Source organism: Oncorhynchus nerka, linkage group LG24 (assembly GCF_034236695.1).
Source record: "Oncorhynchus nerka isolate Pitt River linkage group LG24, Oner_Uvic_2.0, whole genome shotgun sequence".
NCBI classification, from domain to species: Eukaryota; Metazoa; Chordata; class Actinopteri; order Salmoniformes; family Salmonidae; genus Oncorhynchus; species Oncorhynchus nerka.
In genome coordinates this window covers 68233271-68250442 of record NC_088419.1, presented here as the reverse complement: position 1 = coordinate 68250442, position 17172 = coordinate 68233271, and the positions used below count along the sequence as shown (strand labels likewise).

General features: G+C 44.0%; 1 protein-coding gene across 5 annotated transcripts in view; it reads right to left on the bottom strand.

The window, feature by feature from the left end:
* The window catches only part of LOC115108489 (flavin-containing monooxygenase 5-like), a 30258-nt gene that overhangs the window by 2197 nt on the left and 10889 nt on the right, over positions 1 to 17172 (bottom strand). For all 5 annotated transcript variants that reach the window (XM_029632879.2, XM_029632880.2, XM_029632877.2 and 2 more), the window contains 9 exons: positions 10356 to 10508; positions 8474 to 8662; positions 8186 to 8351; positions 5933 to 6075; positions 5436 to 5518; positions 4553 to 4669; positions 4331 to 4478; positions 4037 to 4244; positions 3753 to 3825 (listed from right to left, as the gene is read on the bottom strand). In XM_029632879.2, the coding sequence (XP_029488739.1) occupies positions 3753 to 3825; positions 4037 to 4244; positions 4331 to 4478; positions 4553 to 4669; positions 5436 to 5518; positions 5933 to 6075; positions 8186 to 8351; positions 8474 to 8662; positions 10356 to 10487 (1259 nt within the window). In that variant the 5' untranslated portion in view covers positions 10488 to 10508. The remainder of the gene's footprint in view (positions 1 to 3752; positions 3826 to 4036; positions 4245 to 4330; positions 4479 to 4552; positions 4670 to 5435; positions 5519 to 5932; positions 6076 to 8185; positions 8352 to 8473; positions 8663 to 10355; positions 10509 to 17172) is intronic.

Sequence of the window (17172 nt, the reverse complement as noted above, 5' to 3'; positions counted from 1 at the left end):
TTCGCTTTCTTGGGCATAGGGACTATGGTGGTCTGTTTGAAACATGTACAGACTCGGTCAGGGAGAGGTTGAAAATATCAGTGAAGACACTTGCCAGTTGGCCCGTGCATGCTTTGAGTACATGTCCTGGTAATCCCTCTGGCCTCGCGGCTTTGTGAATGTTGTCTTGCTCTCATTGGCTACGGAGAGCGGCTGTGGCTGCAGGTAGCCTAGTGGTTAGAGCGTTGGACTAGTAACCGGAAGGTTGCAAGATTGAATCCCCGAACTGACAAGGTAATGTAAAAATCTGTCATTCTGCTCCTGAACAAGGCAGTTAACCCACTGTTCTTAACTGACTTGCCTAGTTAAATAAAGGCAAAATAAATTTAAAATATAGAGTGATCACACAATCGTCCGGAACAGCTGGTGCTCTCATGTATGCTTCAGTGTTGCTTGCCTCGGAGCCTAAAAGGCATTTAGCTTGTCTGGTAGGCTTGCATCACAGGACAGCTCGCGGCTGGGTTTCCCTTTGTTTTTCCGTAAGATATTTCAAGCCCTGCCACATCCGACGAGCGTCAGAGCCGGTGTAATAGGATTCAATCTTAGTCTTGTATTGACACTGTCTGTTTGATGGTTTGTTGGAGGGCATAGCGGGATGAATCCCTGAATATATTCCAGTCTGTGCTAGCAAAACAGTCCTGTAGCGTAGCATCCGCGTCATCTGACCACTTCCGTACTGAGCTCGTCACTGGTACTTCCCGCTTTAGTTTTTGCTTGTAAGCAGGAGGATAGAATTATGGTCAGATTTGCCAAATGGAGGGTGAGGGAGAGCATTGTATGCATCTCTGTGTGTGGAGTAAAGGTGGTCTTGAGTTTTTTTTCCCCTCTGGTTGCACATGTGACATGCCGGTAGAAATGAGGTAAAATGGATTTTCGTTTGTCTGCATTAAAGTCCCCCGCCACTAGGAGTGCCGCTTGTGGATCAACATTTTCTTGTTTTCTTATGGCCTTATACAGCTCGCCGAGTCCTGTCTTAGTGCCAGCATCGGTCTGTGGTGGTAAACAGACGGCTATGAATAATATAGATGAGAACTCTTGGTAGATAGTGTGGTCCACAGCTTATCATGAGGTATTCTACCTAAGGCGAGCAATACATCAAGACTTCTTTAATATTAGACATCGAGCACCAGCAGTTATTGATAAATAGACACACACCCCGTCCCTCGTCTTAACAGACATAACTGCTCTGTCCTGCCGATGCACGGAGAAGCCAGCGAGCACTATATTATCCGTGTTGTCGTTCAGACACTTCTCAGTGAAACATAAGATATTCTCTCAAATGATTGCCTCGCCTGGATCACCAACTACTTCTCTGATAGAGTTCAGTGTGTCAAATCGGAGGGTCTGCTGTCCGGACCTCTGGCAGTCTCTATGGGGGTGCCACAGGGTTCAATTCTTGGACTGACTCTCTTCTCTGTCGCTCTTGCTGCTGGTGAGTCTCTGATCCACCTCTACGCAGACGACACCATTCTGTATACTTCCGGCCCTTCTTTGGACACTGTGTTAACAACCCTCCAGGCAAGCTTCAATGCCATACAACTCTCCTTCCGTGGCCTCCAATTGCTCTTAAATACAAGTAAAACTAAATGCATGCTCTTCAACCGATCGCTACCTGCACCTACCCGCCTGTCCAACATCACTACTCTGGACGGCTCTGACATAGAATACGTGGACAACTACAAATACTTAGGTGTCTGGTTAGACTGTAAACTCTCCTTCCAGACCCATATCAAACATCTCCAATCCAAAGTTAAATCTAGCATTGGCTTCCTATTTCGCAACAAAGCATCCTTCACTCATGCTGCCAAACATACCCTTGTAAAACTGACCATCCTACCAATCCTCGACTTTGGCGATGTCATTTACAAAATAGCCTCCAATACCCTACTCAACAAATTGGATGCAGTTTATCACAGTGCAATCCGTTTTGTTACCAAAGCCCCATATACTACCCACCATTGCGACCTGTACGCTCTCGTTGGCTGGCCCTCGCTTCATACTCGTCGCCAAACCCACTGGCTCCATGTCATCTACAAGACCCTGCTAGGTAAAGTCCCCCTTATCTCAGCTCGCTGGTCACCATAGCATCTCCCACCTGTAGCACACGCTCCAGCAGGTATATCTCTCTAGTCACCCCCAAAACCAATTCTTTCTTTGGCCGCCTCTCCTTCCAGTTCTCTGCTGCCAATGACTGGAACGAACTACAAAAATCTCTGAAACTGGAAACACTTATCTCCCTCACTAGCTTTAAGCACCAACTGTCAGAGCATCTTACAGATTACTGCACCTGTACATAGCCCACCTATAATTTAGCCCAAACAACTACCTCTTTCCCAACTGTATTTAATTAATTAATTTATTTTGCTCCTTGGCACCCCATTATTTTTATTTCTACTTTGCACATTCTTCCATTGCAAAACTACCATTCCAGTGTTTTACTTGCTATATTGTATTTACTTTGCCACCATGGCCTTTTTTGCCTTTACCTCCCTTCTCACCTAATTTGCTCACATTGTATATAGACTTGTTTATACTGTATTATTGACTGTATGTTTGTTTTACTCCATGTGTAACTCTGTGTCGTTGTATGTGTCGAACTGCTTTGCTTTATCTTGGCCAGGTCGCAATTGTAAATGAGAACTTGTTCTCAACTTGCCTACCTGGTTAAATAAAGGTGAAATAAAATAAATAAATACAAATATTACAGTTATTAATGTCCCATTTGTAGAATAGTCTTAATCGTAGATCGTCCAGTTTGTTTTTCAATGATTGCACGTTGGTCAATAATACAGGGAGTAGTAGTGGTTTACCTACTCGTCAGCAAATTCTTACTATGCACCCCGCCATCCCCCCCTTTTTTCCTCTGTCTTTTCTTCACGCTGATGACGGGGATTTGTGCCTTGTCTTGACAAAGCAGTATATCCTTTGCGTCGGACTCGTTAATTAAAGAAAAAATCTTTGTCCAGTTCGAGGTGAGTAATTGCTGTTCTGATGTCCAGAAGCTCTTTTCGGTCATAAGATACGGTAGCAGCAACATTATGTACAAAATAAGTTAAACAATGCGAAAAAACAAACAAAATAGCACAGTTAGGGCCTCCCAAGTGGCACAGTGGTCTAAGGCACTGCATCGCAGTGCTATCCGTGCCACTGGATATTCTGGGTTCGAGTCCAGGCTCTGTCGCAGCCGGCAGCGCATAATTGGCCCAGTGTCGTCCGGGTTAAGGAAGGGTTTGGCCGGCAGGGATATCCTTGTCTCATCGCGCACTAGCGACTCCTGTGGAGAGCCAGGCACAGTGCACGCTGACACGGTCGCCAGGTGTACGGTGTTTCCCCCGACACATTGGTGCGGCTGGCTTCCGGGTTGGATGGGCAATTGAGTCCAGAAGCAGTGCAGCTTGGTTGGGTTGTGTTTCGGAGGACGTGTGGCTCTCGACCTTTGCCTCTCCCGAGTCATTACGGGAGTTGCAGCGATGAGACAAGACTGTAACTACTACCAATTGGATACCATGAAATTGGGGAGAAAAAAGGGATGAAATAGCACAGTTGGTTAGGAGCCAGTAAAACGGCAACCATCCCCTCCGGTGCCATTATTAAATAGGTGCAAGCAATATGGTGGTAACTTCCCTAAATCCAATTAGAAAGGTAGGTGGAGCCATCATTATATTGCTTAAACTTATCCTGTCCCCTCAAATCTACTAAATCAATCTCAGTACCTCTTGGCAATTGTCTCCTCCTTGTGTTTAATGTCCTTCAACATGCAGTCCATTGAGGGAAGCTTATTCAGCCCTGTGGGTGAAACAGATAATCCAACTGATATACAGCATGGCTCTGGACAAAATAAGTGCACCAAAGGGACTGTTGGGTAATTTTGATCGTTTTTTTTAAAGAACTGTAAGTGCCTTCTGAACAGAGGTATGCTTGTGGGAACAAGACAAAGAGAGAGAAAGCGGGAAGTTAAACAAGTGGGCCAATGTCTGGTAAAATAACAGTGACGTACCTTTGAAGACCCTGGTGGCCCATCGGGCCTGCATTTCAGAGATGGGCATGATGGCTCCAAGCGGCTGCACCAGCCCTATAACGACCAGTGTGGGACGCTCTAACCCCGGAGGGAACATGTACTTATACAGATTGGCCTTGTTCCCGGAAACCGGCAGCATATTGGACGGTAGGAAGGGGAAGGAGAAGTTGTAGCCAGTGGCAAACACCTGGAAATGAGGTAATGGACAGGTGAAAGGTGGCAACTGTGCGTGAGTTTGGGTGTGCGTATATATGACTATGTCTGGTTACGCACCACCAAGTCTATGTTGTCCTCCACGGTTCCGTCGTCAAACTCAATGCTGGACCCCTGGAGCCTGCGGATGTTGGGTTTGACCTGCACTGTGCCAGACAGGATCCGGTTGGGCAGCTCATCATTCACTGTAGGGTGCTGGCTGAACAGCCTGGGACATACACAACAGGTTTAAAATATATTCCGTTCTCTTTCTTTCTTCTTTCTTTGTGTGTGTGCTCTTACCTGTGTTTGGGCTGTAGAGAGTAGAGGCTGTGGTTGAATCTCTGGTTGATTTTGTTCTCTCCCAGTCTGCAGACCAGGCCAAAGGGCAGTACAGACTTGGCCATCTTTAACACCCTTCTAAATAGAACCAATGCAATGTTAGATTACACTGGGTATACAAAACGTGAAGAACACCTGCTCTTTCGATGACGTAGACTGACCAGGTGAATAAAGGGAAACGCTATGATCCCTTATTGATGTCATGTTAAATCCACTTCAATCAGTGTAGGTGAAAGGGAGGAGACTGGTTAAAGAATGATTTTTAAGCCTTGAGACAATTGAGATATGGATTGTGTATGTGTGCCATTCAGAGGGTGAATGGGTAAGACAAAAAAATGTAAGTGCCTTTGAACGGGGTATGGTAGTAGGTGCCAGACGCACTGGTTTGTGTCAAGAACTGCAAAACTACTGTGTTTTTCACGCTCAACAGTTTCCCCTGTTTATCAAGAATAGTCCACCACACAAAGGACATCCAGCCAACTTGACAACTGTGGGAAGTGTTGGAGTCAACATGGGCCAGCATCCCTGTGGAACACTTTCGACACCTTGTAGAGTCCATGCCCCAACAAATTGAGGCTGTTCTGAGGGCAAGGGGGGTGCAACTAAAATATTAGGAAGGTGTTCCTAATGTTTGGTATACTCAGTGTATGTTACTGATGGAACGCAACCTCCTTCAAGTGGAATCCATTGATCAGGCGTGTTTCTGAAACAGGTGACATCTACGACCAAGTAATTCCTTTCATCTGTCCAATCATTTCTTATCAGTAATGATGGAGGAAGACCGTTTGCATTTGTAATGTTTTTAAAGTGTAAAGCGCAAAAAGGTGATTTCCAGACAATCTACCTGTTCATTTGAAAGTCTATGGGCACCCCTTGTTGACCCACACGGTGGAGGATCCATGCCCCACGCCTGGTACTGAGGAATACCTGGAGAGAGAGATGGGAGAGTGGGGGGAAGAGCATGGGAGAGATTAGGGAAGAGGATGAGGCGAAGACAGACAGAGAGGTCTGAGGATGTTTTGACATAATAAAATGGTACTTGGATAGACCGACTTGTCTTGTTTTACTGTTTCAGACTTCTGCCCAAGTTTGAAATCTTATCTCAGTACCTCTGAGCATATGACAATATTGGCCCCACCTCACTACACACAGCAAATTGGGCTACATTTTGTGAGTGTGTTCAAATGGTTTTGATCATTTCTAGGAAGACGTTTGATATGAATATGAACTGATTGTTACAAAATGCCCTGTTTGACTGGGGCCTACTTGGTGGCTCGTAAAAATGTTTTTACTTGGTCGTTGTACCGGTTAGGATTCTAACTCCCCGCTGTTCTACTGTACCTGTTTGGTGACCCTGCTGAGTTCCACAGCGATATCTCCTCCAGAGTTGCCGATGCCGATCACCACCACCCTCTTCCCCCGCCACTCTTCTGCCGTCTTATAGTCCCGACTGTGGAAGTACTGGCCCTTGAATTTGTCGATACCTGGAAGACAGGCCTGTGTCACTGACTGACTGACCACCCCGCACAGTACTACTAGGGGTAGTAAGAGCACAGTAAGAGAGATAAGACTGTGGCTGAAATGAGACAAGTCAGTTAGTCAAATTTCTGCCCTGGTTGAGCTGCGCCAGTCAACTGTAAGTGCTGTTATTGTGAAGAATAAACGTCTAGGAGCAACAACGGCTCAGCTGAAGTGTTAGGCCATACAAGCTCACAGAATGGAACAGCCAAGTGCTGAAGCACGTAAAAATCGTCTGATCTTAGTTACAAAACTCACTAGCGAGTTCGAAGCTGCCTCTGGAAGCAGTGTCAGCATAAGAACTGGTCGTTGGGAGCTTCATGAAATTATTTTCCATGGCCAAGCAGCTGCACACAAGCGTAAGACCACCATACGCAATGTCAAGCGTCTGCTGGAGTTGTGTAAAGCTCGCCGCCATCGGACTCTGGAGCAGTGGAAACACGTTCTCTGGAGTGATGAATCACACTTCACCATCTGGCAGTCCAACGGACGAATACGGGTTTGGCAGATGCCAAGAGAACGCTGCCTGCCCCAATGCATCGTGCCAACGGTAAAGTTTGGTGGAGGAGGAATAATGGTCTGGGGCTGTTTTTCATGGTCCGGGTTAGGTCCCTTAGTTCTAGTGAAGGGACATCTTAATGCTACAGTATACAATGATGTTCTAGACGATTCTGTGCTTACAACTTTGTGGCAACAGTTTGGGGAAGGCCCTTTCCTGTTTCAGCATGACAATGCCCCTGTGCAAAAAGCAAAGTCTATACAGAAATGGTTTGTCAAGATCGGTGTGGAAGAACTTGACTGGCCTGCACAGAGCCCTGACCTCAACCCCATCAAATATCTTTGCGATGAATTGGAACGCCGACTCCGAGCCAGGCCTAATCGCCCAACATCAGTGCCCGACCTACCTCACTAATGCTGTTGTGGCTGAATGGAAGCATATCCCTGCAGCAATGTTCCAACATCTAGTGGAAAGTCTTCCCCGAAGAGTGGAGGCTGGAATAGCAGCAAAGGGGGGGCCAACTCCATATTAATGGCCATGATTTTGGAATGAGATGTTCATAAATACTTTTGGTCATTTATTGTATCTACAGGACACAGTTCAAGGTTCACTCTGTATTGTGCCAACGTCTAAAATAAAACCCTATTCCTTAGGGGCGCTGCATCTAAAATAAAACCCTAATCCTTAGGGGCGCTGCATCTAAAATAAAACCCTATTCCTTAGGGGCGCTGCGTCTAAAATAAAACCCCATTCCTTAGGGGTGCTGCATCTAAAATAAAACCCTAATCCTTAGGGGTGCTGCGTCTAAAATAAAACCCTAATCCTTAGGGGTGCTGCGTCTAAAATAAAACCCTATTCCTTAGGGGTGCTGCGTCTAAAATAAAACCCTATTCCTTAGGGGTGCTGCGTCTAAAATAAAACCCTAATCCTTAGGGGTGCTGCGTCTAAAATAAAACCCTATTCCTTAGGGGCGCTGCGTCTAAATAAAACCCTATTCCTTAGGGGCGCTGCGTCTAAAATAAAACCCTATTCCTTAGGGGCGCTGCGTCTAAAATAAAACCCTATTCCTTAGGGGTGCTGCGTCTAAAATAAAACCCTATTCCTTAGGGGTGCTGTATCTAAAATAAAACTCTATTCCTTAGGGGTGCTGCATCTAAAATAAAACCCTATTCCTTAGGGGCGCTGCGTCTAAAATAAAACCCTATTCCTTAGGGGCGCTGCATCTAAAATAAAACCCTATTCCTTAGGGGTGCTGCGTCTAAAATAAAACCCTATTCCTTAGGGGTGCTGCATCTAAAATAAAACCCTATTCCTTAGGGGCGCTGCGTCTAAAATAAAACCCTATTCCTTAGGGGTGCTGCATCTAAAATAAAACCCTATTCCTTAGGGGCGCTGCGTCTAAAATAAAACCCTATTCCTTATGGGTGCTGCATCTAAAATAAAACCCTATTCCTTAGGGGTGCTGCGTCTAAAATAAAACCCTATTCCTTAGGGGCGCTGCATCTAAAATGACATACCTTTGGGTGGGGGTCATTTGAGATTGGCCTAGTATCTGAGGTCACTGTGTTGTAGGCTACCTGGGAAATCGTGTAGAGGCAGGTTGGGGTGACAGTGGTGTCCTATACAGATCATCACAGCATCAAAGATATGTTTCTCCTTCTCTCCCTTCTTGTTCTCTGTCTCCACATCCCACTGGCCCGAACGAGAGAAGTCGGGTCTTGGCTTCACCTGGAGGACTCTGATCTATCACACACACACACACACGTATATTGTGTAACATATGCAATGTTCTAAATGCCTCACCTCCCTGAGCACAACCTTGAAACTGTATAAATGATTACTGTGACTAGGAACTGAGCTCCTACCTGGAAGCGTATGTGCTTGGTGAGTTGGAAGTGTTCGGCATACATGCGGAAGTAGTCCATGATGAGGGAGTTGTGCATGTAGTTGGGGAAGTGGGCTGGGATGGGAAAATCAGAGAAACACATCATCTCCTTGGAGGTGTTGATGATGACAGAGTGGTAGATACTGGCCCTGTCAGCCTCTGGGTTCTCCTAAGGATGGAGAGAAGAATAGGTGTAAAAGGTCAGAAAATGATTTTCCCACACTTTTTATGAGCAATTCAGACAAGGAGATGAAACCACTTTAGCCTATGGAGAGAAGATGAGGCCACTGTATCTAGAGCAGTGTTAATTTTGGCAGCTATTTTAGTTATTGTTTTAGTGTTAGCCTTTATGGCTAAAATACCTTTTAATAGTAGCAGGGAAGACTTATTTTGCTACTGAGTCCAGCAACCAAAAACACGAGTCATTGCTAAAATATAACTAAAGTCAAAAGCACATCAAGTTCAGGGACAAGTGCATCGGGGCAGGGGAGGGCGCAACATCACTGAGTTAGAGATTGAATTTAACACTGCTTACTGCATTGCCAAAGAGGAGATGGCCTTTACCAAATTCAGACCCATGTTACTCTCCCAGAAAATAATGGATTACAAATCTACCCGACATATGGAAACGAGGTGTCCTGCGCAAACATTATTGGCACCATCGAGAACACTATCCGGGAAGAGGGTTAGTATTACCCGGGATCCTTGGGTTGTATCTACCCTAAGCCTTAACCCTAAGAGCAAGTTGATTTAATAGCTATATTCTCAATCAAAGAAATTGATTTGTTATTGTGAGAGGCGACTAGACATTTATTTCATTATCCAAGTATCAGCTCATAGTCAGCATGTTGCTTTGTAACAACATAAATATTATTAGCTACATAGTTTTGCATTATTATTATTCTGTTAGCTGAATGCAGTTATGGATAACAGTTCAGTTTGCAGTTGCACTTTTAAATACAATAAAGATTGTTTTTAATCATCTATATACATTTCTTTGCTGTTGCACTTTTGAATAGAGTCAATGTTTGTTTTGTATATTACTTTGTCCAAAACTAGTCACCTATGCAAATATGTTTGCAGTTGCACTTTTGAATAAAATGATTTAAAGTATTTTTTTATTGTAATGTCTTTCCCACTCTAGTGATGTGTTCTACAACATCAAGGTAACAACTGATAACAATTAGGAATGATAGGACAGTCATTTGCAGTACATTTTGTCTGGTGCTCCTTTCTTTTTGAAGTTAGTAGCAGCAATGCTACCAATTAAAAATGTTAATTTAGAGCACTGACTATAATCCTAATATTCAGCAAATAGCATGTTAAAACAACTGCACCGTGATAGCGGCAACACAGACGAATAACAGCGCATATGGGAAAATAGAGCTTCTGATGTTATTAAAGCTAAAATAACCTACATGAAAGTAAGAGAGAGTAAACATTATTGTTTCTAGTTTAGATTAGTTACAATTTAAGTGTCTTGTCCTCACTGCGCATCAGTTCAAAAGATTGCCGAGTGACTGAAGTGACCGCCCAGGAGCTGTGCGAGTCAGGGCAACTTACAGACCACGCAACTGAAAGGCATTCATTCTGCCAATGAGAGGATTACATTACATTTTCTACAAAGGCTGGACAAAACAGATGTCATATTGAATGTCCATTAGTCACACTTGTAATTCTCATCGTCACAATTTTTTCCCGTTAACTAAAATGAAAACTAATGTGTTACAGCCATCGTTTTATTCATGGCATCCCGTCTCATTGTCATCATTCGTTTTCGCCGGGGAAAATAGGATTACAAATATTTTTCGTCATAGTCAATGTTGACGAAATTAACACTGAGATGCAGCAGTCCGTCTTACCTTGAACCTCCACAGTCCCCCGATGTCATCACTGCTCTCGAAGCAGGTGGGCTCCAGACCCTCGTCCAGACAGCTCTTGATGCTGGTCAGACCTGAACTTCCCCCTCCAATCACACACACGCGCCGTGACATACCGTCTGTCTTACTGTCTGTCTGCAGAGGCAGGGAAAGACACAGTATAACGCAAAACATTAGGGTTAGTAACCTACAAAAAAATACATGCTGTCCGTCTCCACAGGAAGGACAGAAGTAGAGAGGAGATTCAGTAACTCATGGAGGATAAATGGAAGTTGATACTGTATACAGACAAGATCTAAATCTATCCAAACTCTCCAATCAGTGGGGTGGGTGTGGCCGCTGGAGAGCTGCTTGTTTACCCGTCCTGCAGCCCAGGCTACTGTAGACGTTGCTGAGGATCTCAACTCCGTCCATATCAAAAGAGGCTGCTGGCAGGAGCCATAGGAGGACGGGCTCATTGTAATGGCTAGAATGGAATCAATGGAGCGGTATCAAACATATGGAAACCACATTTGACATTCCAGCCATTACAATGAGCCCATCCGCCTATAGCTCATTCCACCAGCCTCCTCTGGTCCATATATACATCTATACTGAGTTGAGCTGCGATTTGTGTAGGCCGGAGTCTACCACCAACTACATGGAGTCGCTATCAGTCGACACTGGGCAATTCCACGGAATCAGAATGATGCTGAGACTTTTCACTTCAACAAACAAAACCAATGATTTAAAAGTTAAACAAACCATACAACTCTATGCACAAGGACTACTTGTAACAATGTACACATTTACTTGAAGAACAGTGCAGATGCCAAGCTTGGTAACAAAATTACAGTTTGTGCTGTCATTCTTTTACCAAATTTTGTATCTGCACTGTTCTTAAAGTAAAATGTTTTGTGAAAATTGATCAAAGTAGTCCTTGTGCATAAAGTTGTATGGTTTCCAACTGGGCACACACTGCTTGAATCAACATTGTTTCCACGTCATTTCATACATAAGTATTCAGACCTTTTACTCAGTACTTTGTAGAAGCACGGTCAGGTTGGATGGGGAGCGTCGCTGCACAGCTAGTTTCAGGTCTGTCTCCCAGTCCCTGACACTTAAAAAAATCCCCAAAAGCATGATGTTGCCACCAACTTGCTTCACTGTAGGGATAGTATTGGCCAGGTGATGAAAGGTGCCTTGTTTCCTCCAGATGTGACGCTTGGCATTCAGGCCAAAGAGTTCAATCTTGGTTTCATCAGACCAGAGAATCTTGTTTCTCATGGTCTGAAAGTCCTTTAGGTGTCCTTTGGCAAACTCCAAGCAGGCTGTCATGTGCCTTTTACTGAGGACTGGCTTCCGTCTGGCCCCGCTACCATAAAGGCCTGATTGGTGGAGTGTTGCAGAGGTTCTCCCATCTCCATAGAGGAACTCTGGAGCTCTGTCAGAGTGACCATCATGTTCTTGGTCACCTCCCTGACCAAGGCGCTTCTCCCCCAATTGCTCAGTTTGGCCAGGTCTAGGAAGAGTCTTGGTGGTTCAAAACTTCTTCCATTTAAGAATGATGGGGGCCACTGTGTTCTTGGGGACCTTCAATGCTGCAGACATTTTTTGGTATCCTTCCCCAGATCTGTGCCTTGGCACAATCCTGTCCCAGGGCTCTACGGACAATTCCTTCGACTTCATGGCTTGGTTTTTGCTCTGACATGCATTGTCAACCGTGGGACCTTTATGTAGACAGGTGTGTGAATTTACTACAGGTGGCCTCCAATCAATTTGTAGGAACATCTCAAGGATGATCAATGGAAACAGGATGCACCCGAGCTTAATTTCGAGTTTCATAGCAAAGGGTCTGAATACTTATATAAATAAGGTATTTCTGTTTTTTATTTTTAATACATTTGCTAAAAATTCTAAAAACCTGTTTTCGCTTTGTCATTATGGGGTATTTTGTGTAGATTGAGGGAAAAAAATAATTAAATCCAGTTAAAAATAGGTCTAACGTTACAAAATGTGGGAAAAGGGAGGGGTCTGAATTCTTTGTAAATGCACGGTACATTTCAAAGTGTTTTTTGATTAACATACATTCTCAAGCCTCATTACCTATAAGCACTTGGTTATGTAACACTAAAAGTCATGCATTTCAATGGCGATGTCCACAACGGAGTGAAAACGCAACTCCCCCTTGTGGTTCAAGGCTCCGTTGCGAGACGGACACCGCATACCTTGACATTTTTCTAACTTTGCATTGTCTTCAGTCCAGCCAGTCCATCGAAGAACAGGAAGTTACCAAAACAGAGAAGATGAAAACGTGTTTTTCCGGTGTTGGCTTTATGGGATTGCTAGCAATTTGTAAACAATTCCTATATGCGAGTACTATTTTAATAGTAATGTTAAATAATACACATTGGCTGTTAAGCCAATTATATTATATGAGACTGTTGCCCGTGTAATTTTATTGTGATGGTAATGATGTCTGTTTTTGATAATAACTGTTAGGATCAGGTCGCTAGCTACAATGGTATCTTCAACCTAGCCTAGATTTAGCTCGCTAAATATAGTTGCTCTGCAGTGCGTTTTGTTCATTGTTTAGCCTACCAAGCAAGGAGCTTTTGTGTAGAGGTCAATAAGAGGATGTCGAATTTGGTCAACAAAACAATGAATGGCTTATTTGCTACGTGAGGTTTATTTGATCGAATAGAAGATTCATAATGCTTAGGTTGTTACAAGTGTACTGATATAAATAGACCATGTGCCATCCTAGCAACTGAGAAAAAACACTTTATAGTTGTCTCAAGATGGCTATGCATGTCCATGGTATGAGGCCTGTAGCATAGAATCTCTCTTCATTGAATACAGACGGTTGATGTCAACATAATGAGACTTATTCTCCAATCCAAAGAAAGGATAGGGGGAGCTAGACAGCCCGCCGTGCCGCTTTGTGGACGACGACGACTCCCTTTTTTTGATGTCGGAGAGACAAGTAATCTTGTCAGTATATCCATAATCTTTGCTTGCAATAAAGTTAGAGAAACAACTTGAGGAAAAAGTGACTAAACAATATATTTATCCTTGTTATGTTTGTTCCTTATATAATGACAAACTGGGGCATAGGTTTAACTACTTTTAATGAACATAAACTTCAGCTAGAAAGCTCCATGTTTAGCCATGCAAGGCGTTCTTTAACCCAGCCGCCTAGCCTGCTGGGTAACGTAGTCTAAATGTTATTAACACATAACAACACATCATCTTTCCTTTAAAAGAAAACTACTTTTCTATGTAACTACACATGTCACATCAAATTTGTTTACTCAACCTGCATAACATGCAATTTTCAATAACACATTTCTTTCCCCAAATTGTTTTTCTTGAAAAATAGAATATTTTTTAAATATAGTCTGTCCAACAATACTCTATTGTGGCTCTTTCTTTTCACGTTAACAAAACATTCAGTCCAGGTGCCACTTTTTTGTATTTTTTTAGCAGTTCTCAATACTCCTTTCAGGGGCTCTGACTGTCCTTTTTGGTAGTTCTGCTGAAGTGCTTCCTGAAACAGTTTGACAGCGTTCATTGTCAGTCAGGGTGTTCTGACTGAATTGTCCATTTCTAAAGGCATTTGACGCTTCAGCAGTATCCTCTTGATGATCCTCAGTCCCTTGACTGAATGGCTGAAGCCTTAGATCCACTCCTTAGATCCACGCCTTAGATCCTTAGATTCACTTCGTCTCAGTTGTGATCCATGCTCCGTTTGGATCTCATAGGATCGCGGTGCAACTTCTCTCTGCACACACCCTTGCTGCATCCAGGTTCCTGTAGTGACGTCTCGGAGTCGTACATGATCTCCAGGTTTCAGTTCAGGTAAGTGTCTTGCATTTTTGTGTCGCTGTTTTTGTTTGTCTTTCTGTTTTTCCTTTGCGAGTTTGACTTTGTGAGCACCTCTGGGTGTTAGCAAGTCCTCATGGATGGGTAGGTTGGTTCTGACACGACGTCCCATCAACATTTGTGCAGGTGAAAGTCCGTTCTGCAGCGGTGCGCTGCAGTAGATCAGATTTTTTTAGGAAATCCTCCTTTCCATCATGTGCCTTTCTCACCAGACCTTTGACAATTTTGTAGTAGTGTCTGTTGGGTACTGGATGAGGCATTAGCGGCTCTGCTTGCTGCTTTGGCCTGTAGGTCAAACAGTTCACATGAAGCAGTGGTCTGGCTGATTTCCTGGTTCATTCTTGGCCAGTACATTACTTCTTGTGCTCGTCGTTTGCATTTTCCCTCGCCCAAGTGGCCCTCGTGTATTTTCTGTAGCATTTCTTTGCATAGTGTCATGGGAATGACAATCTTGTTGCCTTTGAACACTATGTCATACACAACGGTGAGCTCTGCTCTGAACATCCAGTAATCCGGTATTCCCCTTGGACAGTTGTTTTTCTGTGCGGGCCATCCTATCAGTGTTGTTTCTTTCAACTCTGTCATTGTTTGTTTGGTCAGCTGCGGTCTCTCTTTTGATCTGCTCCATTCTCTCAGAAGACACAGGAAGTGATGCTACAATCATGTCGACGTAGGCCTGAATCTCAGTATTTTTCTGTGTCGAAGCTCTCCTTGTCGACTGCTCGAGAAAGAGTGTCAGCCGCGAACAAACTTTCCCGGGGTATAGATCATCTTCACATCATACTTTTGCAGTCTGATCAACATTCTCTGGATTCTCATTGGACAATCATTCAGTGGCTTAGACATGATTGACACCAATGGTTTGTGGTCGGTTTCTACTTCGAAGTCTCGTCCGTAGACGTATTGGTGAAACCTTTCGCAAGCGTATGTGCTTGCCAGTAGTTCTTTCTCTATTTGTGCATACCTTGTCTCTGCGCCTGTCAAGGCTCTGGACGCATATGCGACGGGTTGCCATGTGTCGTCATGCTGTTGCAGAAGAACTGCTCCCAGGCCAAACTGTGACGCATCTGCAGAAATCCTTGTGCTTTTCTCTGGATCATAGAACCTGAGCACGGGCTCTTCTGTGATTGTCTTATTTAGGTTTTTGAAACAGTTTCCTGTTCATGGGACCATTCCCATTCCTGTTCCAGAAGACATCTGAGTGGAGCGGACTGTGCTGACAGTTGAGATATGAACTTTGCAAGGTAGGTGATCATCATGCCCATGAAGCGTCTCACATTGTCCTTGTTCTTCGGGCGCTCCATGTTGTTGATGGCTGATGTTCTCCTCAGGTCTGGTTTGACTCCGTCCTCTGACAATACGTCTCCCACGAAGGTAAGTGTTTTTACACCAAACTCGCATTTGTCCTTGTTTAGTTTTAGGTTGACTTTCCGTGTCAGGTCCAGCACTTGTCTCACTCTCGCGTCGTGTTCTTCTTTTGTGGACCCCCAGACGATGATGTCATCCATCATAGTCTCCACTCCTGGAATGTGCTCGAAGATCATGTGGATTGTCTTGTGGTAGACCTCTGGCACTGAGAGAATCCCATACGGTAGACGGAGAAATCTGTACCTGCCCTCAGGTGTGTTGAATGTGCATAGCCTTGAGCTTGTATCATCTAGCTTCATTTGCCAGAATCCTGATGAGGCATCAAGCTTACTGAACCACTTTGCTCCAGCAAACTGTGACATTATCGCTTCTCTGGTTGGCAACTTAAAATGCTCTCTCTTGATTGCTTTGTTGAGATCTCTCGAGTCTAGACATATCCTGAGATCGCCGTTCTTTTTCACCACAATAACCAGTGAGCTTACCCAGTTCATCCATTTTTGTGATGACGTCCATCTTTTCCATGCGTCAGAATTCCTCTTTGAGCTTTTTCCTCAGTGCAAATGGAACTTTTCTGCATGCATGCACAACTGGAGTAATTTTGTCATCAGTACATATTTTGTGTTCTCCTGGTAAACATCCAAGACCCTCAAACACATCCTCATACTCAGCCAGTATTGATTCTTGGTCATTTTCAGTCTGTGATGTCACTACATACACTTTTCAAGAAATTGAGATTTTCACATGCATTGATTCCTAGAATAGGTTGTACACTCTTTTCCACAATCAGCAGCTGTGCCCTGAACTGTTTTCCTTTGTGCTGTAAAGTTACTATGCAGCTATCGTCGACTGGTACGTTCTCCCCAGTATAACCAGTAACCTTCATTTTCACCGGGTGTATTTTGCTCTTCACCTTGTGTTTTGTAGTCATCCAGTGATTACAGGTTTAACTGTGCTCCAGTATCAAGCTTGAATGGTATTATAGTTTCATTCACCTTCAATGGCACAATCCATTCAGCGTTTACTGCATTGCATATTTCCACAGAATCAACAAAGAATTCTTCCATCTCCTCGACTGTGTGAACTTTTTTCTTTGTAGCCTCAGCTTTGCAGCATTTTGAGAAAATATTCTTTTTCCCACAGTTATGTGAGGTTCTGTGTTATGCACTATAGCCTGTTACCATATCATATGTGATTGAATATTATCTGCTGTTGGCTTGTGTGGGTGTATGTGTTATGCAACAGAGATGACTTGAGACATTGTTTACAGTTTCAGGGCCATGGGCCTTTCACGTGATGGAAAAATACAGAATAACATAAAAACAGGGACTGTGCAATGAGTTGCGGGGGACACATACAGAACGTAGTGTAGAGAACAAATTGTCTTTTGTTAGATAACAGGAGCCAGGTGTGTGATAACTGTATCGAGAGTATGAGAACACAGATATTCTACATAACAACGCCTGTCCGCTGAAGCACCTAGGGGGCTGGGACCAGTTCGTGCGCCAACAATCAACGATAGGGTGGGTGAGTTTAAACCATGCCCAGTCTCTACTCTGTGACAGGCGGG